The sequence below is a fragment of the Cnephaeus nilssonii genome (assembly GCF_951640355.1).
Source record: "Cnephaeus nilssonii genome assembly, chromosome: 15".
Classification (NCBI taxonomy): domain Eukaryota; kingdom Metazoa; phylum Chordata; class Mammalia; order Chiroptera; family Vespertilionidae; genus Cnephaeus; species Cnephaeus nilssonii.
The window spans coordinates 37,395,130-37,415,663 of record NC_137086.1 but is presented as its reverse complement, the minus strand read 5'-3'; the positions used below and the strand labels follow the sequence as shown (position 1 = coordinate 37,415,663).

Below are 20,534 nucleotides of genomic sequence, written 5' to 3'. Positions count from 1 at the left end.
GGGAGGAGGCACCTTCTTTAAAATTAAGTTGGGGAAATTAAAGAGGAGATATTAATCTGAGTCTTGAGGATAGAAACAACCAGGAGGTTCTGGCATTTTCCTCCTCACTTGTCTTGATGTCTTCACTGCTTGCTGCCTTGTGATGCAGGGTGTTAAAGAAACTAACAAATAGAATGATAGACAATTCTTATTTTTCTTTGGGGCAGAATGTTCTCTCTAGAGAAAACGGCCTCTGCTGGGTTAATGCTTTAAAAAGCCCCTGGTCGGGCGGCTCAGTTGGTTGGAGCGTCATCCCGTACACCAAAAGGTTTCAGGTTTGATTCTGGTCAGGGCACATTTCTAGGTTGTGGGTTCGTACGGGAAGCAGCTGTCCGATGTTTCTCTCTCATGTCTACGTTTCTCTCTCTCCCCTTTCCTTTCTCTATAAAATAAAAAACATATCCTAGGGTGAGGATTAAAAAAAAAAAAAAAAAAGCCCCTGGAAAAGCTAGTACTGGTCAAATAGGTATCCATAGGAGAGGAATTGGGGAGATTTAGAAGTTGCCTGGAAGGGGATTGGAGAGAGCTCGAAGCCAAAGAGGGACTTGGGGATAAAATAGTGTCTTTATAAATATTGGATATTAACCCCTTATCAGATGTATCATTGGCAAATATGTTCTCCCATTCAGTGGGTTGTCTTTTCATTTTATTGATGGTTTCCTTTGCTGTGCAAAAACTTTTAGTTTAATGTAGTCCCATTTGTTTATTTTTTTCTTTTGTTTCCCTTGCCCAAGTAGATATATCAGAAAGAAATGTTGCTAAGAGAGATAGCGATTTTACTGCCTTTTTTTCTTCTTCTAAGAGTTGCTCAGGGCTTCAATAAAGAAAGGGTCTCCTCTCTCCGAGGGACCCATGTGCTTTGTGATTAAAGAACACCAAGTTCCTCCTTGAACTCTTCCTTTGGGAGGCCAGATTTCAACTTTGCCACTGAGCTTTGAAGAACAGCACGTGGCCCTTCAGATCAAATCTGAAGTTGGTACATGCTGGGGAGTTGTGCTGCAGCACAGGGTGCAAGTGGCTCCCAGGCCTTGGAAGTTCAGCTGAAGTCCTTCAGACCCAGGCACCCCCTCAAGTCACCCCCGTGACCAGCAAGCTCTGCCTCTGGAACTCCTGCAACAAGCAACGTTCTTCCCACTTGGTCTGGCCCTACTTATTGACATTCACCTTTATGTATATTTCATGTGTACATGGCCGGTCTTTCCAGTTAGGTCATAAATCCTTCAAGGGCAGATGGTATATGCCATCTATCTCTTTTTATAATCCACAGTGTCTAATAGTTTGCCTTCATATAAAAAGGCTCCATTCATATCTAGCTTCATTTGCATCCGTTAGGAGTGATTCTCTTAAAGGAGAGAGGAACGATGATCATGAACTGACTGTATGGACATATTTTAAGAGCACAGACTATATACAAGGACCAATATTTGCCCTTTCAACTTAGCAAGTAATATTTTTTTAAATTGTTTACTTAATTTTGAAGTTACTGAGCATTACAAGGGGACTTTCAAGTCAAACCCAAATTGTGAGGTAATCCCAATATATGACTTAAATCAGAGCCTTATGAGAGTGTGTCTATTTCTAACCTTCTTAAATAAAGAGACTGTGGTTTTGTGCCCCGTAGTGTGTATAAGTTATTTTACTTGAGGATTCAAAAATGTGGGATAAATGAATGGTTAACTAGAATCTTAGCATAACAGACCACACTACTCATGAAGATTCTCATTGAAAAAAACATTGTTTTTGGCAGTTCCTCATCATTTTGTGCATATCTACCTTGTTCACTTTTTAAAATAACATTAAAAAATTCTCTTAGGCTGAACTAAAGATCATTTTTTATTGTATTAGGAGAAATCTGTGTTTTGTAATATTGGAACAGCTGTAATAATTCGGCGTAAAAAAATTCCTAAGCACATTTTACAAATATTCTAAATATTTATCTAATACACTGTCAATTTGGGCTAGAATTTAAGTAAAGTAGACTTCAATGAAATTATACAAAGAACATATTTTAATGGATTAGACAGTCTCAGGATTTGCACTTTTAATACTGTTTCATTATAAAATTGTGGAGGATTGTTATAGAAATTGGTATCATGATTATGATATAACTATGGCCTTACCAGCTGTAAGAAATGTTTTATTCCTGTACAACGGGTTGTCACCCTTGGTTCTCCAAACACATCACATATCCTTTTAAGGCAGGAGGTTTAAAGTGCTCGCCAGATCACACACAACAAACCCCTGAGGCCCGGCATCCCATTCCCATCATCTTTTATTCTGATAAAAGATGGAAAGCTCACTGCTTCTCTTCCTCCTATTCCCAAACCAACTGCTTAGGTAAGACTTGAGTTTTTTGCTTCTGTCTTTTTAGAATTAGTGACAGATTAGTGACAGAAGGGAGGTGCTAGAGTTATTAGCACATATTTGTTATCATTCTTACTCATACAAGCTTGGAAGGCACCCCCAAACCCCACATCATCCCCACAGCCAGTGGCCTGCTTGCCGCTTTTCAGGGCCTATCAAACCATGACGCCTCCTTCTGTTATCATGGAAGTGGAGTTCTTGAGGTGCCACGGGGAAAAGAATCTCCTGAGACCTCCACAGGAGGACTGGGTTTCGTGGAAAGTGTTATTAATGAGGTAAAATTAAGGGGGTTCCCCTTCAAGGTCCCATCTCCGTCTGTCCCGCCATGGAAAAAGTCCCACCGTGTATTCAGCAGAGCCAGAATTAAGGCCACTTCCCAGAATTTCTGCTACATCTTAAAGTCCAGTCCAGTCCAGCATTTGGCTAGGTTAGCTTGTGTTCCCAGCTTTAGTCCATTGCTTGTGGGGTCCGCATAGTCAGAGCCATGTGCCTGGTTAAGGCCACATGGCGGGCAAGTGAAGGTCATGGAGCAAGAAAAAGGAAGGGGGAACCAGAAGGCAAGAGAGGGGGAACTCTGGGAATTTTACCTTTCCAAGATTTCACGTGCTTGCAGTGGCTTCACCCTCCTAGCCAATGGGATCTTTCCCCCAGGCTAAACTGACAGGCAAGCACCTTCTCTACATCACCCAGACTTCACTGCGCGTGCCCATCTCCCCCTCTGTTTGATCCCTGATTCCTTTCCTGATCTGCAGGGAATGAACTGGTGGTTCCCTGGGGCTGGTGAAACTGTAGCTTCTTGGTGAAGCTGCCCGGATGACCATGCTTACAACGTCTGGCCTCCCCTTTCCTCTCTTCCCATTATTAATATTAATAACTAGGCAATTATGGTGATAACACTTCCTTACCTCTGTGTTTGCTCACCTAGTCACCATCCTTCCCTAGGAGATGGAAGTGTGTATCAAAGCAAGAGAAATCATCAGTGGCTATTTCTTCCCCTTCTCTCTCGGTTGAGTATTGTTTCGGCACCTTGTTGTATACACCCATTTTAATTATGAAGTATCTATCTTGCAAGGCAGTTCTTTGCTTTTTGAAGACTTTAGGGAAAAATTATTGTAAAATTAACATGGTGATTAGGAAGTAAGGCAAGCATAAAGTATCTTGTATAAGCTCAGCTGCCTTTTCTTGTGAAAGGAAGACTAAATTCATTTCCAAAATGCCATGAACAGCTCATTTGGGCCATTACCACTTGCCCTCTGTCCCCTTTACAAGTTATAAGCCACTTGGTGTATTTGCCTCATAGAACAATTAGGCTCCACCCTGGGGAGTCTCCCTGGTGATAAATAACTAATTGAAGTGTTTCCTATGAGGAAGGCAGGCTTGCCCCAGAATTTCAATCTTTCTCAGAGCATCCACTGTTTAAAACAGGTGTTAGAGTGCTACTGAGGTCCTAAACCAACCCAGACAAGGAGGACTTTTACAAAATTTGGCTGAAAATAATTTTCTTTTACTACAATGTTTTCTATTTGAGGCAGGGGCAGGAGAAGAGGAAGTTAAATCAGGGATAATAACACATAGCTGTAACATTGTAATGAAATGATTTTTTTTTTTTTTGGCAAAGCAGACTGTCTAGTGTTGAAATAAAGTTTTCACATAAAAATATCCACAAATCAGAATATTACAGCCCTGCACAATGCACAATTCAACAGTTTGATTCAGTAAATGTTTATGGAATTTCCGAGGGCAGAGCTACTTAATTTGAGATCCAAGAAAACCCACAGCATCCAGGATATTTCTTTTTTTTAAAAAAAAAAATATTTTTATTGATTTCAGAGAGGAAGGGAGAGGGAGGGAGAGATAGAAACATCAGTGATGAGAGAGAATCATTGATCGGCTGCCTCCTGCACACCTCCTACTGGGGATCAAGCCCACAACCCAGGCATGTGCCCTTGATCGGAATCGAACCCAGGACGCTCTATCCACTGAGCCAAACCAGCCAGGGCATATTTCTTAAAGATATACACTCCCAAGACCTACTGTAGGCCTACTGAAACAGAATCTTCCAGGGTGAGGCTGGGCTTCTGCTCTGTAAGGAGACTTTCTGGGTGATTCTTAAGCACATAAAGTTTAAACCACCAAATACTGTTGTCTGTTTTACTTATTGATGTATCCAGGTGCCTAGAACAGCAATTGACACAGCTCGATAAATAGCTGTTGAATGAATGAAGGTCCCAAGTGTCTGAGGCCCGTGGAGGCTACAGTTACGGATATCTTCCACACCATCTAATCCAATTGATGTCATAAAACAAGTGTCATGTGAAGGAGACACCAAAGTTTTGCACCCAAAAATGTGCTTTTTGGGATATTGACTTTTAAACTGGTTATTAAGGAACAAAAGACTCAGAACCTTTGACCCTTAACTGCTTGTAAAAACCTGCTTAAAGGAAGGGAACATCACTTAGCATCCTAATATAAACCAAAGAAATCTAGCAAAGCTTGTTAGCTGTATTTGCCTCTGTGTCCCATTGTTTCTGGGTGGTCCAGCAAAAATGTGTCTACATGTTTGCTCTTTCCCCATCATTATGTAAATTACCTTCTTTCCATCTGAAATCCCAGACCCCTGCCTCCTTCTCCTTTGTCCAAAATGGCATATGAACCTCAACTGCTCAGTGCATCTTCCGGTCCCATTCTTATGGCACCCCCCAACGTACATTCGTAGACATTGCCACCTGTTAATGTTAATCTGTTTCATGTTAATTTGGTTATAAGTCCTGCAGAGTTTAGAAGGGGAGAGGAACATTATTTTCTTCACAAATGTCATATCCCCCAAGGGACCTTCCTACCTAGACTGGGGGGCAGGGGAAGCTCTCTTATCTCTGCCCTCCAGCCTCAGCAAATTGTCCCCACCTTAACAGACCTCTCCCTGCCTGCACTTAACTGCAAAAGCTGCAAGACTAGCCTCACAGCTTTGCATCCTTAAAACTTTTAAAAAATTAAGGGATTAATAAAATGAATTAAGGAAAAAATAGGACCCTAGATCCAGCATGTAAATCTCTCTCTGCTCACCACCCAAAATTGAAGCTAGGGAAACTTCTATAAGCCATATTTCACTTGTAGGTAGAATAGTCAAGGGATTGTTTTCTTCATAATCATTCAAACCACAGGAAAGAGAGGACAAGCGAAATGCAGACTTGCTTTTGAACATACTGTGCTAGGACTGCATTTTACAATTTATTAAGAACCCACTGTATCCTTAACAGGTAAGAGGTTAAAAAAACCGGTAAATCTATACAATGGAATGCTACTCCGTAATAACAAAGAAAAACTATTGATACACAAAACATGAATCTCAAATGCATTATGCTAATGGGAAAGTATGTAACCTCAAAAGATTCCACATACTGTAGGATCCTCTTAAGACATCCAGGAAAAGGCCAAACTAAAGGAAGGGGGAATGAACCAGTGGTTGTCTAATCAGGGTTAGGAGTGGGGGTCAAGTTTTACTACAAAGGTGTAGCACCAGGGAATTTTGGGGGTGATGGAACAATTCTGTATCCTGGTTGAGGTGGTAACTGCATGAACCTATGCATGTGTTAAAACTCATACAACTGTACCCCACCCCAAATAGTGAATTTACTGAATGTAAATTATATTTAAAAAGAATCCACCCAGCTGGCATGGCTCAGTGGTTGAGCTTCGACCTATCAGCCAGGAGGTTACGGTTCAATTCCCAGTCAGGGCATATGCCTGGGTTGTGGGCTCAATCCCCAGTAGGAGATGTGCAGGAGGTGGCCAATTGACGATTCTCTCTCATCACTGATGTTTCCGTCTCTCTTTCTCCCTCTCCCTTCCTCTCTGAAATCAATAAAAAATATATATTAAAAAAAAATAATCCATTGCATACACAACATAAACTCATTAGGTCTCTGAGGGCCCTGAGACCATTTCCTTCCTTGATCAATCACTTTGTCAATGTGGGACATACAGAAACACATGGTCTTGGAGTATGAGTGTGAAGCTGAGGGAACACTGCTATTCACATCCATGGTCAGTATATCACAACTGGAGCCAAATTTAGCATGTGATCAACTGGAAGCCACATTGTAGAAAATTCCTTTATTATAGTGCAAATAACTTTCAGCAGTGACATAATAATGTAAGGACACATTTAGCACATTTTACACCACGCAGTAAATAAGAAAGTGTTTCTTCGAAAATATTTCATCAGAGGAACCTTATTTCATTAATGCCAGAAAACTGCCAAGGCTGTTTCCCTCTTTTTTTGGATATTTTCTTTTTAATACAAATGAAAGGATTTGCCACTTGAACCAATCGCCATCAATTCTAAGAGTGATTTTTGAATTGAGGCTGGCAAGATTTAAAATGGGGTTTCAAGTAAAAAGAATTTTAAGACAATTTTGGGTTAGCCCAGGGAAGTACAAGTCATTTCTACTAACTTTTAAGTATGTACAAACATTCACTCCAATTTTGATGCAGAAATGGACAGATTGTCTAAAGCCTGCCTTTATTCCCCCAGAGCCTGAATTGTTCATTCCACTCCTTGGTTTTGGTCACATTGCAAAAGGAGGACTCTGGTCAGAAATAACTCCTCACCTACCCAGTGCTTTCGTGTGAAGCTTTAAATTGCACTTTCCATACTGAATTCCCACCTTGGGCCTCACATGGCCATGACAGGACGTGAACATTGTTTACAGTTTACAGCTGGAGTAGGCCCCTGCTAATTTACCTACAGCTGAACCCAACGATCACATTCTTTAGATTAGTTCCAATAGGCTTAACCAAAACCTCACAGAGAAACGAAAGGTTAACAGCCTGTCTTTACATTAAACTGCCCAAGGGCTTGGCTGCTAACCAGTTAGCCGATAGGTAGAGAGTACAGTGTCAATTCCAATCAGTTGCACTCCCAACTCCTCTGGTTTCTGCTGAATTATGCAGTGGGTGGGAATGGATGGCCACTCAAAGGAAACCTCCCGTGGGTTCTTCCACCATAAGGAGAATAAAAAACCCAACACATACACTTCAGAACCATGAGAAATTAATCACAGGCTTGAAAATACCTGGAGCCACAGACAGCCCTCTTGGCTGATTAAGTCAGCTGGTCCATAAAGCTCTTCAATGCTCAGCCAGTCTTGCTGGGTAAAGGATCTTCTTATGTGACACAATGGAACTGTGCTAAACAGTTTCAAAGGTTAGAAGAATCCAAATACATTGCCTATAAAAAAGTCACAATTTTAGCTTTCTTTTTCTTAGACTTTGGTACTGAAACACTGTCTACATTCTCGACACATGAAAATGACATGGCCACTTCAGTGCCTCTGCATGTTGTGTAAAAAAAAACTCAAAAGCAAAGCAGGACAAGGACGTGTCATAACAAGACATGGTATGCTGTACAAACAAAACCTAAATTATATATAAATACACCCCTACCCCAGCACCCCGTTCCCTCCACCCCGTTCTACCTGACCAAGCAATGCCAAAGGTCCTTCTAACGGGGTTTGGGAAATTCAGCACCCAGGACGCCAACCATCCCTTGCCTCTCGATGACATGGATGGTAGTGCAGGCTCCTCCTGGAGAGGCACTGCTGTTTGATCAGCTCCACAAGTGCAGGGAAACTCCTACAGCTTAATCGGGAGCATTCGCCCTATTGGTTGGACTCAAAGACCCGGAGTTCTGGGAGTTAACCTTTCAGATAAGCTAATTGGATAATTTCCTAATCTGGATCCTATCTTATCCTAGCATCTCAGCAGAGCCAACCAAGTAGGAAGCATCCTTTACTCTGCAGCTGCAAAGGCATTGCTTGGGGATACTGGTGAGGGTCACCTAATAAAAGTGATGCAATGAGCTAATAGCTTAAGTTGATATAAATTATTTGCAAGTAAGTTATTTGGGGCCAAGTGGCTCCTGCTTTACATTGCATTCCAGAATCATTTTCATATTGTACTCTTAAATGTTTATATAATAGTCATTTAAAAATTGTCTACGCAATCACCTCTTATATGTTGTCAATTAGTTTAATAGCAACTCAAGGAGCCATTATGTAAATCTAGGAAAAAGTAGCTAGTCAGTCTTACGGAAGCCAATACTGTGCTAATTCACAGTAAGGAGAAAAAGCAATGTAAATAGAATTTTATATTAATTGTCAATAACTCCAAAACCAGTTTTACCAAAATGTTGCAGTCTTTCTAAAAGCACTTACAGCAATTTATATCAAGAGATCCTAAATATAGGGGTCTGGAGGATATGACTCAATTGTTTAAGGTAGAAATTCACCTGTTACATGATTGTACTATGTATCTTTCCCCCCCTTGGACCTAAGATATTTGTACATTCAAAAGTTCCTAACTTGTTGTTCTTGAGATATTAATCATTTTCTAATACATACGTTGAGCATAAATAAATATGAGAAAGCTTAAAAAATCTGAATTAACATTATCCTGTGCAAAACAAAAACCCCCAAAACAAAAAAACCACCACGCAAACCTTGAACAACCTACATTCTATGTTAATACCCTGACTAAAATGTTGGTTGTGCTACGCAATTCCACTTCAGTGCAGAAATGAGTTGATTTCGGTGTACCGTCTTTATTGTTGTTATTTGAAGTCTTTAGCACTTTTTGTTTCTAAACATCACCTTGCTTCGAAAAGATGAATAACTTGCTACCAAATCACAAATTATCACAAATCCAGTTCAGTTTAGTCTGAAGAAAATCCAGCATAAATGTATTACTTTGTTCTGGGAATAATGGCTCGGTGTCTTTGTTCCGACAGCTTCCTAAGGGCAAACCTTGGTTGAAGTTGTCATTTGGGGTTTAAACTGCAAAGAAGAGACAGTGAAGCTTGCCTTTTGTTTTTGTCTCCTTTTTAAGTCTCCAGATGTTGTTAAGACACTTCTTCCAGACCAACAGTCAGATCGTTGTGGCACCTGATCCGATTGGAAATGGAGGTGGTGTGAACAACATCAGCCAAGCTTAGTGATCTGGAGGTCCCCGTTTATCTTTATGGTGTCAATTGCAGATAACGTTTGAACGCGGTGGTAAAAATCAAAGAGTTGATGTCCATCCACAAACACTCTGAAACGTGGGTGCTCGCAGAGAATTTCCACCTGGAAGAAACAAAATGATAAATCTCAGCTCACTATTTCAGTGAACCCTGCTAGGGAAAACAAACCATCTTTCACTTTAGAGAAAGAAAGGCAACATCTTCAGGGGTTCTCACATGTTGGAATGCATTTGGAATAATACGGAACGTTTGTTAGGACACAGATTGCTGGGCCCCACCTCCAAAATCTTCATTTTAGTAGGTCTAACGTGAGATCTAAAACATCTACATTTTCACCAAGTGGCAAGGGGATGCTGCTTTTGCTGGAAGGAGGAACACACTTTGTCAACCATTGCTCAACACTATTTAATATCCTTTAACCCTTTGCACTCGCTTGCTTTTTTCTCGATTCCTTTATTCTAAATGCTAACCGTGTCGAGTCACACTCAACATCCGAGTGCAAAAGGTTAAAGATTTAAAGTTGCTCAGGCTTTAACACTCCAGAGAGCATAGCTTTATTTATATGGCACTTAATGCCTCCACTGTCATCCCCCTGAACAATCCATCCCACCTTCAAAGGAGCCTCTCATAAGGCAGAACTGGTACGCATTAGTAGCATGTAATATTAGTCTAGACACTCAAACCCGGTAAACACTAAAGCAAAGAGGTTACAGAGTAATTACCATTGGACCAAGGATGTATAATTAACATGGCTTTCTTAAGACAAACAGAAATACTGATTCCATATGGTAAGAGGTTTTTCTTCCTCTTTTCCTTAAGTAATTCACCATGGAGTTTAATCATTGGTTCTACGCTATGTATTTATTAAAAGCATTGGTATTCACCATGCAAGGAGAGACTCCATATGTGATATTAGTCACATTTAATTCGTATTATTACCAAAATTATATCACCAAGGAGGGCCGACTTCATTTCAATTTTGTTGTTGGGAAGCATTATATTCCTCTTGGCAGTCAGAAGCCCTGGTTACTCACACTCCTGAGCTATGCATTAAGATTCATAATTAAGAAACTGTCACCGTCAAGAGTAGCCGAAGGGGTCATTACCATTCTGGAGAAAGGGAAGGGCAGGGATAATGGGTGGGGGTGCCTCTCCCAGACTATGATTAGAAGGGCAACAATCTCAATTCTACCACTGGTATGAAAAGTCATGGATTCTTATGTTCCCCCCAGAACATAATTACTTCTCCACAAGGCCCTTATAAATTTCTAGATGAAGAGCAAAGGTAGAGAGTTCTGCTTTGTTAGCAGTATATGCAACAGAGAGCTTTCAACTGAGTTGTCATTATTGTGACATATACCTTGTTAACAAGGTATAATGTGGACAACTTCATCACCGGGTTTCACATATTAGCAAGTCCTTTCTTAACACATTACTGACTTGCATCTCTGACTTGGTGTTGTCCTTCATAGAGGAAGGTGCTGCTAATGCATCTTAATTGGATGGGAAGTTTGGGCTGAGCTTCCGGCCTGCTAGATAGTGAGGAGCAAATCTATACTCATCCAGGTCCAAGGGAAACATTTGTCAGCCACGCAGCCTGTGACAAAGACATAGACTGAGGCTACTTAACCCATAGGGGGAAACAGAGACATAGCCAGGCCTTGAAATACCAATCATTGTATTCTTTAAAGAGTTATAACTAATAAGATTTAGTGCTTCTTAAAGGTTGAGAAACAATGAGGAAAACTCGTCTTTATTAATCAATCAACTATTTTTGAGACAGATATCTATGATATACTTAATACTATTGTTAAGCACTACAGAGAAAAGTATTCTTAACATTCAGGACACATAAATATGGATTTACTTACTAAATGTATTAGCTAAGAGTTACCATGGCGAGTATTAATTCAAATCAGCAAAGAGTTCTTTTGATCTTTTTTTTCACCATCGGGTGACAAATTTCCTGGACATGCAAAAATTCTGGCTGCTTAAAGGGTTCTTGGCAACACTAGAGGAGGAAAGCATCCTCACCCTGCCAGGGGTTGGAGCTGATGCACTCGAGGACTCACCCTGAATGGCTGGTCTGGGATGAATGGAAAGTAAGGGATAGCTGATTGTTCTTCACCCCTTTCGCCAGATATACAAGAATTTCTGAGTAGCTGCCGGTCTGTGAACACAGCTTTGAGTTCAATTGCCACATCAGCTGGAGGATCTTCTGAGTCACCGCAGGTCAAGCTGATGGCAAAACTGGTAAGAAAATCGTCTCATTTATTCAAGATTGGACATAACAACATTTAACAATGACCCAGGCTCCCATAGTTTCTCCTTCTTCTCAGGATTTGTCTGCTTTTCATGGGACACTACTCTTTACACAGGTTAGACTAGGTATGGAGAAGTAGGATTATAATCAAACCAGTTATTTTGTTACATAAAGGAGGCTCTGGTGGAGTTGAAAATGACTAACATTGGGGATTTTAGATACCCCAAACCATTCACACATCTTTTATCTTAATCCATTTCAGAATTCTCAAAAACAGCCCCAAAAAACTGACCAGGGGAAATAATATCTTGTAAATTTGGTTCTCATTTATATTGATAGTTCTCACTCCAAGCACCATGTTTAAAAACCATAAAACAAAACAAAACAAAACAAAAAAAACAAGTCCTTTGGCCTCCCTAAGGGTCAAAAGAAAAAATGATGTGGGCCTATATTTATAATCTCTAGATATAAATAGCTGTCTGGAGAAATGATGGCTGGGATTCATACACATTCTTTTCATGGGAACATGGTACTTTCTTGGCACTTCCAGACTAGCAACACTGGCCACAGGGAGAGGAAGAGGAGGAGCAGGACATAGGAGTGGGCAGGGCCTTGTAACTGCCTGATAGCTCTGCCTTACCTCTCAGGGTTGAGGTCAACGATGCCCATCACTAACACCTTCTTGCCCGGTCTCATGCCACCTTTAATATGCCCACAAAATGGAACTATCTGCAAGGGGAAACAGGAAGTTTACAGCCTGTAAGGGAAGAGCCAAGCCCTCAGATCCTGAGGACCTGACCCATTAGAAAATGCAATTAGAAAGGAAACGGGTACAGGCAGAGACACAGAACACAGAAAAAAGAGGGGAAAAAAATCATTTACCAGTCGTGGGAAGTACACGTCGGCTTGAACTGGAGAGCCCAAGGAGTTGTTTAAAGGTCCATCATCTAGTTTCTAAAAATAGAAGCACACAGATTGGCTTTTTTAAAGGCGGTTTTGGGGGGTGGGAGTTCGGGAAGAACCTACACAAATCTGGTGGAATCCAGCAGCCCTTACAGAAGACAGGCAGCGTCTGCAGATGCTGCCGCCTCACAGTCCATTGAATAACCACATAAATCCTCGGATCAAAACGGTTCTTTCCACCTGGTAGCTAAGTCTCTAAAGATCCCCAGGCCCTTCAGATCTAGATCAAAATCAAGGTCGAGGCACCCGGGGAAGCCAGAGCCCAGCCCGGGAGGAGGGTAGGCCCCTCTCTAACCGCGAACGCATCTGGACGCGCGGTCTCTCAGGCCTGTCCTCCCGGACGTGGCTGGAGTGCAGCAGCCGCGCTCAACTTCTCCCGGGAGCCACTGGCGCCGACCCATTTCCGAGGGGGAATCCCCGATCGGGGGGCGGACGCGGGGTGCGCGCGCCCCGACACACTCACGCACGCGCACCCTCCACATGTGCAACGTGCACACACCTGGCCGGGGGCTGCACGGCGCGGAGGGGGCTGTCGGTTACCCCCCATCCCGCCGTCCGCCCAAACAACCTCCCGGGGCCAGCGGCCCCCAGCCCGGGGCACCCCTGGCGCCCCCACGCCGGCCGCGTACAGCGGCTCCTGCTAACAGGTACCGGGCACCCTCCCACGCGGGGGGCGCCGGGCTGGGCCTCAGCGCCTCTCCGCCGCAGCTCGGCGGGAGCAGGGGCGCGGCGTGGGGACCGCGGGAAGGGGGCGCCTCGCGTGCGCCCCGCCACACTCACCACTACGGCATCGCTGTCGGCCACCGATCCCGCCATCTTCTTGCAGAGTGCGGCGGGTGCACGGCTGGAGGCCGGTGGCGGGGGCCGTGGGACGCGGCGCGCGGGCGGGGATCCCGGGGCGGTCCTGCGCCGGGCGGGGGCGCGGGTCCGAGGATGGCTCGGGCGCGCACACCCACGCGGGCACGCGCGCGCGCGTACGCCGGGGCCCCCGCGCCGACCTGGCAGGCAGGCCCGGGAGGTGGGGGAGGGAGGGGAGAGGCGGCGCCGGTCCCGAGGTCGGAGGTGGCCGCAGCTGCCCGGACGGCGACTGGCCAGCCGAGCTGCTTTCTGCCTCGGGGCGCTGCTGTCGCTGCGCGAAGATGAAAGGTGCCAAGAGCCGCACCGCGCCGGCCCTGGGCGGCATTTAAAGGCCGCCGGGGTCCGGCTCGGGAACCGGGAACAGGGCGGGGACCCGGCGAGGCTGCCACGGCTTGCTCAGCTTGCCCTGCCCCTCGGCCATTGGACAGCGGCAAGAGGCTGGGGCGGGAGGGACGGGCCTGTGCGGGTTAGGGCTCGCTGGAGGGCCAGGACCTGGCCGGCCCTCTCGGGCGTGAGGGTGGGTGGGGCTGGGGGTGATGGGGAAGGGAGGGGGCTTGCCAGGTGACAGGTGCTTGTGACATCCCCGCCCCTCCCATCCAGCCAACCCCCTTCTTTCTCGGCCACGTCCTGGGGCAGGTGGGACAGTGGAGGCCAGGTCAAGGGAAGGCTGGGTTTGGGGGGGAATTATTCCAGAGCTTGAGATTTCTTTCAGAGAATTCCAAAAAAGTGAGAGGAAAAGAGCCATTGGGCTCTCTGGGGTAGAAAGATAATGAAAGGTCTCCAGGCTTGCCTAAGTAAATATTTGGCCCCAAGCCAGAGGCAGGAGGATTCTCAGTGGGCACTTTATATCCCAGGAGATTAGCTACAGAGCAGGCCTCTGTCCTGTGGCAGCAGGGGCAAGCCTGGGGATCCTGGAGGCTCTTTCAGGCAGGGGTCTGGCTAAGTCTTACCAAGGTGAACTGGAGTGACTGTCCTCAAAGAGCCTCCACTGGGTCCTGTTTTTTGTTTGTTTGTTTGTTTTATGAGACACCTGCCCAGTCTAGGGTAGTCCATTTGTCACTGAAAATCTTTGTAGGAGTAATTTCCAGGGGCTGCACCCCTCTTTATTCTAAGGCACAAATTCCTCTGTGGCATTTCCACATGAGGATGATTATGTAACGTCTCAGATAAAGCTGTATCAACATACCTCTATTAGGTGACATCTTGGTTTAAACATTCCACTGTGTGAATCATCAGGGTGTTTACACTAATAAGTAGGGAGCATGTGTGACCTACTGCAATCCCAGAGAGGCCCTCGCTGCTGCTGGCCGTGTGGCCTGGAACATCACTGCGGCTTTTGTGTCTTAGCTTTCCCTTTATGGACCAGAGCTAATGGTGGTCATCTCAGCCCAGTAGGAAAAATTACCTGCACACGCCCGTAAGCCACAGTCATGTGTGTGTTCTCTGAGTTTAGACGCTGAAGTGCTGCACAGTTGTGGCTTCCATTTTTGCGTGTGTTTACCAACCTTAGCTTCAAAATCATCCTTTATTGATTCCTTTAAAATATTAGGCGGTGATAGAAAACTATTGACATTTTGAAAGTGTATTCAGTATAATTCCAGTTTCTGAGAGTCTGGTATCATTGAAGCTGTCCTTAGCTAAGCTAACAGGGATAGAATACATCTTGATGGGTAAAGAGTGCCCAGGTTCAAATCCTGGCTCTGCCAGTGACTAGCTGGATGATTTTGGACAAGTTACTCAACTTCCCCGTGACTCTGTTTCTTCATCTGTGAATCAGAGATGACAGTCATGGTGATGAAGATAGTGCCTATCTCGCTTATTGGGGAGATTAAGTAAATTGGTTCCTGTATCTTCCTTAGAGTAGTACCTGACACACAGTAAGCACTTGCTCCAAAAAATATTGAGTGCCTGCCATGTGCCAGGCACTGGATGCGGATCCAGCAGGGACTTTTTTTTTTTTTTTAAATATGTTTTATTGATTTTTTTACAGAGAGGAAAGGAGAGAGAAAGAAACATTGATGAGAGAGAAACATGGATCAGCTGCCTCCTGCACACCCCCTACTGGGGATGTGCCCGCAACCAAGGTACATGCCCTTGACCAGAATCGAACCTGGGACCTTTCAGTCTGCAGGCTGACGCTCCCAGGGGTCCTCAAACTTTTTAAACAGGGGGCCAGTTCACTGTCCCTCAGACCGTTGGAGGGCCGGACTATAGTTAAAAAAAACAAAACAAAACTATGAACAAATTCCTATGCACACTGCACATATCTTATTTTGAAGTAAAAAAAACAAAACGGCAAAAACACCCGCATGTGGCCCCCGGGCCGTAGTTTGAGGACGCCTGCCTGAGCCAAACCGGTTTCGGCCAGCAGGGACTTTTTTGTTGAACTTACATTCTAGTGGGAAAGGCAGTCAATAAATAAATATGTAATACATCAGCTGGTAAACATTTTAGAAAAAATAGTAAAGCAAGTAAGGTGGGAGAGAGATAGGAGGTGAGACATAGGGTGGTCAGGGAGGCCACCTATGGAAAAGTTTGAGAAGATTCCTAACAGTAGGGAGGGCGTCATTCGGATGTCTGGAGAAGAAGTTGCTGGCATAGAGAAATACAAGGGCAAAGTCCCCAGGGTGATGTATATGGGTGCAGCTGGGGTGCAGCGACTAAAGAGATAAGTCATTAGAAATGGACTAGGCCATGTAGACCATGTGAAGATGGCTTTTACTCAGGAGAGCTGGGGAGGCATTGGAGGATTCTCAGCAAAGGAGAGACATCGTTTGCCATCTGTTGTAGATGCATCCCTCTTGGCTGTTGGGTGGATTGACTGGTCTTTGAGGGGAGGGTGGTATGTGGGAGGCAGGGCAGCAGCAGGCCTTAGAAGGCTCAGCCCAGGTGAGACGCAATGCCGGCTTTGACAGGGTGGAAGTGGTGAAGATGTGAGAAGCCGTGGGCCCTTGGTAAGTCCCAGCTGTTGTCATGAGGTAGCATTGAGAGTTCATATCAACTTCTAAGCCTCAGTTTCCTCACCACAAAATTAAGGAGTTGGGCTCATTCATTATGCCTTCTTGGCTCTTACAAAATTCTGGTTTCTGAAATGTTGTGTAAGTAGCATCTACATTTAAATGGGTGAGAGTGGGTGCTGCTGAGTAAAAATAATCTTGGGTTCAATCTTTTGATAAATGGTTTTGTGGGGGTGAAGAATAACCCTTTTATTTCTTTGGTAAAATAGAGTTGCAGATATTTGGATTGCTTCAGATGAGTTTCTTACGTTTTGGGGATGTAAAGAATAGGAAAGTGCTGAACCTGTCCCGAATGGAAAAGTTTTAACATGGGAAATTGCCTTATATTCCAAAAATGCTCCATTCCTTCTCAGTATATAGAATGGGTTCATCTTGAATATGGAGAGCAGAAAGGAAGCTTACATGAATATTTTGTTATAATTAAAGCTGAACGGAATCAAACTACCCTTTACAGGGTAAAGTCATTAGCAGATTAATGAGTTATAGAACTTAAAAACTTTTTTTTTTTTTAGTTGTATAGCGAAGGCTAGACAAACTTTGTGCTTCGATTATAGGCATTTGTCTCTAAAAAGCATTCACCGAGATTGTGACTTTTTTATGAAATGGACTGCATTACTACTGGAAACTGCTAAAAAGGCTAAAGAAGGGGGGGTGGGGGGGGATGCAGTCAAATAGATGAGATTAGCACTAAAAAGAAAGCATGAACAGGTTTTTCAAGATAGACTGCCAAATGACCGTCCCAGATGAAAAGAGATCACTTCCTTTTTCCTTCCTATTTAATATGTTTTATTCAAATGTATACATACAGAATTTCTTATATTGGGAGGAGAATACAGCACTGACGTCAATGCAGCAGCATTGCTGTGTATTGCTATGTGCTATGATACCATGGACCAAAAAGATATTTGGGGATACATGACGTTGTCCCAGAGGAACTTAAAACTCACTCTGGGGACCAAGGCAAGATGTAGTGGTGGGTAAGATAATAAAGGCTTCAGACCTGTAGCCTGAGCACCGGAGTGAGGGGTGGGGGTTGAAGGAGGTGGGGGAGGATGACTCCCATTTGGAGGATTAAGCTGAAGGCAGCTTTCTGGAGGAGACAGGTATCTGTGACCACATGCGTACCAGCGTCTTCCACAGTCCCAGAGAAGCAAGTCTTCGAAGACCTCATTGAACATCGTCTGAATTCTAAACCTACTCCTTTCTTGACCTGGCAACCGGCTGAACCCCGTCCCCAGAGACTGCTTTTTGTCTCCTGCCCTGGTCCAGGCAGACTTGAGCCTCCTTCCCTTGTCCTGTCACTGTGTTCTTAGGCTTCCACTGGGCCCTGATCCCCTAGGCCTGACTTTGACCTTCAGACCACCTGCTTTCTATCTCTGTGTATGTATACACATTGGCTAGAGCTGGGGTTCTCAGCCTCAGCACTATTGACATTGGAGGCTGGGGAATTCTTTGTGGTGGGCGGCTGCCCTGTACATTATAGGATATTGAGCGGTAGATGCCAGTAGTATTCCCCCTTCCCAGTGTGACAACAAAAAAAAAATGTCCTCAGACACTAACAAATGTCGGGGGGAGGGCAAAGAACCAATTATCTAGAAGTTGCTTTAAAATGCCCATTATTCACATTTATGTGAGATATGAAATTCATCTACTAGTATTCTAATCTAGAGTAGAAACTTGCACATCAGAAACACCTTCCTTTTTATTTGGCTCCTCCTTATTTCCTGACACTGCATGAGCACTTCACAAACCTTCCACAGAGAACCCCCCAAATGAAGGAGGACCCCTGTGCATGTCATGTCTTTGTCATACCGAGACATTTGTGTGAATGCTGCATTCTGTTCCACAATATTGCCATGTTTATTTTTGGCATAAACATAATGTTCTCTCCACACCCAATGAATGCAGTAAAATTAAAGCATCCCAAACATTTACCTCCTTTATCCTGTGGTTTGATTCCCTCCCCACCCCAGGCCCCACAGGGTGGTTGCAGCACACATTGAGGAATAGGGCGCTGCAGTTTTATAGGCTTTCCACTTCCCATAATTGTTTTCGTCAGGCCCGTCTCTGCTCATGATAAATATTCATGTAGGCAAGCAAAATATACAAACTCAGCGCTCTGGTTAGGTAGGAGGGCAAACATTTATCAAGTGATTTTTTTCCCCCTGTCTTTCCATTCATGATTAAAGACCTTAATTGTTTGAGGAACTATAGTCACGGTTATCAAATAATTATGTTGGACACACACAAAAATTGGTGTTGTAGCAAAGTAATTAGGGGGCAGCCATAAAACTTGGCAGCCAATGCCAGTTCCTAACATTTCATTATTTCCCGTTTATTTATAAGGAAACTAGAACCAGCCTCCTGCTTGTGTTTTAATTACTTAGCACGGGCAGGATGGATTTCAGAAAACCTCCCCACTGAAGAGGAATGAGCCCTTCCCAGGAGGAGTCCAGGCTTCAAAGGTATGCGCTGCTTCCTGCCCCAGGGACCGCACTGTGGGCCCTTCAGCGGGACTGAGACAGCCTCGAAGTGCACCTCCTCCCGAGAGAGCTCGCTCCTGTGGATGGTGACAAGAGCCCTGGGTGATGGGGAAGCAGAAAGGACTCTGCTTCCAGCTTTCAGAACTGGCGACATGAGTGAAAGATATTTTAAGATTCTTTCCGAAGGGCTTTGTTCATCTAATGAGCGCCAAGGACATACATCTGTGCCTTCTCTCATCTGTAGGCAAGTCTAACAGGCAGATCTGTTCTTCCGCCAGCCCTTCACCAGGAAGGCTGGGACAGGCCTGGGTGGCGGTGCCCCAGGCCTAATTTCACTTTCCTCAGCATCCTTCACCGTCTCTGTTTTCATTTGCTGCTTGGTAGTCCTCCTTTTTATTGTCTCTGTGATTTTATTTTCTTGTTGTCAAGTGGCATAAAGGATTTCTTAGTTTTCTAGTGCCATGGAAACTTGCCGGGTGGAAGGAGACCAAGATTCAGATGTAGCAGTCATTTGGAAATCCTGAGTAAGGTGGAGGAAACCTCGGGAGGCATGCTGCCAGGCGGTAATTTGATTTTTAGAGGGGCCGTGTTTGGGTGACTTAAAGGGTGAATGACACAGAGCAGGGATTAGCGCCGCACAGTTTCTGCACGAACCACCAGCCAGGAGAGACCTGGAATTTAAATTGGCATCCAAATGGGACTAACCAACGTGATTCAGAGAAGACAGAGTTCATTTATTTATTTACTTTCTTAAAAAACAGCAAGAGCCATACACACACTTGAACTTCAAGTATTTGCCCTCCATTAAGATAGGAGTTTTTTAGGGGTATCTCTACCCTTCTCATATTATATATTCCTCCCTGCACACTGCCTCTTCCATTTGACAATATTCAGAATGGGTTTAAGAGCTCCCCCACCAACATAGCCACATAGCCCAGAAAATAAAAATGACATGTTTTGAATTCAGAGGCTGGTTCCATTCCACCTCCAATCAGATTACATGTTTTCTTATCTAAATTTCGTTTATCTGATGCGCATTTATTTTAGGCCTGAATTGTTCAAATGATTAAATTATCTAATAGAGAAGGATTAAGTTAAAGAAATGTTTTAAATTGCAGAAGAAGTTCAAATTAGCAGTCTATATTAATTAGAGTCATTAAATTTCATTCATTCACAACTTGGCCTTGCTTGGCTCGGCCCTGCTTCCAAACCCACCAATTAGTTGGAATTCTATAAATTCAGGAGGCTTTGGCTGGGCACGACTTTTCCAGATTGCCTGATGTGTGTGTGTGCGTGCACACGCGTGTGCACGTGTGTGTATGTGCGTGTGAAGGTGGGGTAGCGTAGGGAGGGAGGGAAAAGCAATCTTCATTTTAATTACCAGGAATAAACAAAAGTAACTTGGGGAGAGGAAGCAAATTAGCTGTCGGTGCTTGTTTTTGATCCCATCGACTTAATGTCAGGGAAAACTCCATCAAGAGAAGAGAAGAAACTCTTACCTTTCTTTTTTCTTTTCTTTTTTTTTTTTT

At 44.1% G+C, this 20,534-nt stretch overlaps 1 protein-coding gene across 1 annotated transcript; it reads right to left on the bottom strand.

The window, feature by feature from the left end:
• Positions 1 to 6,497: 6,497 nt before the first annotated feature.
• Positions 6,498 to 13,909, bottom strand: LGALSL (galectin like). Its single transcript, XM_079792763.1, has 5 exons — positions 13,428 to 13,909; positions 12,567 to 12,638; positions 12,325 to 12,413; positions 11,494 to 11,671; positions 6,498 to 9,524 (listed from the first exon to the last, which is right to left on the bottom strand). The coding sequence occupies exons 1-5, from the start codon at positions 13,461 to 13,463 to the stop codon at positions 9,381 to 9,383; spliced, it is 519 nt and encodes a 172-aa protein (XP_079648889.1). The 5' UTR covers positions 13,464 to 13,909; the 3' UTR covers positions 6,498 to 9,380.
• Positions 13,910 to 20,534: the final 6,625 nt, after the last annotated feature.

What these genes read in the sequence shown, in the direction of transcription:
- LGALSL (XM_079792763.1), bottom strand. Translation starts at nt 13,463, where the DNA reads ATGGCGGGATCGGTGGCCGACAGCGATGCCGTAGTG. An exon ending in CCGACAGCGATGCCGTAGTG is followed by an intron (nt 12,639 to 13,427) that starts GTGAGTGTGGCG and finishes TTCTATTTTTAG; the next exon opens with AAACTAGATGATGGACCTTT. An exon ending in GTTGACCTCAACCCTGAGAG is followed by an intron (nt 11,672 to 12,324) that starts GTAAGGCAGAGC and finishes TTTTCTTACCAG; the next exon opens with TTTTGCCATCAGCTTGACCT.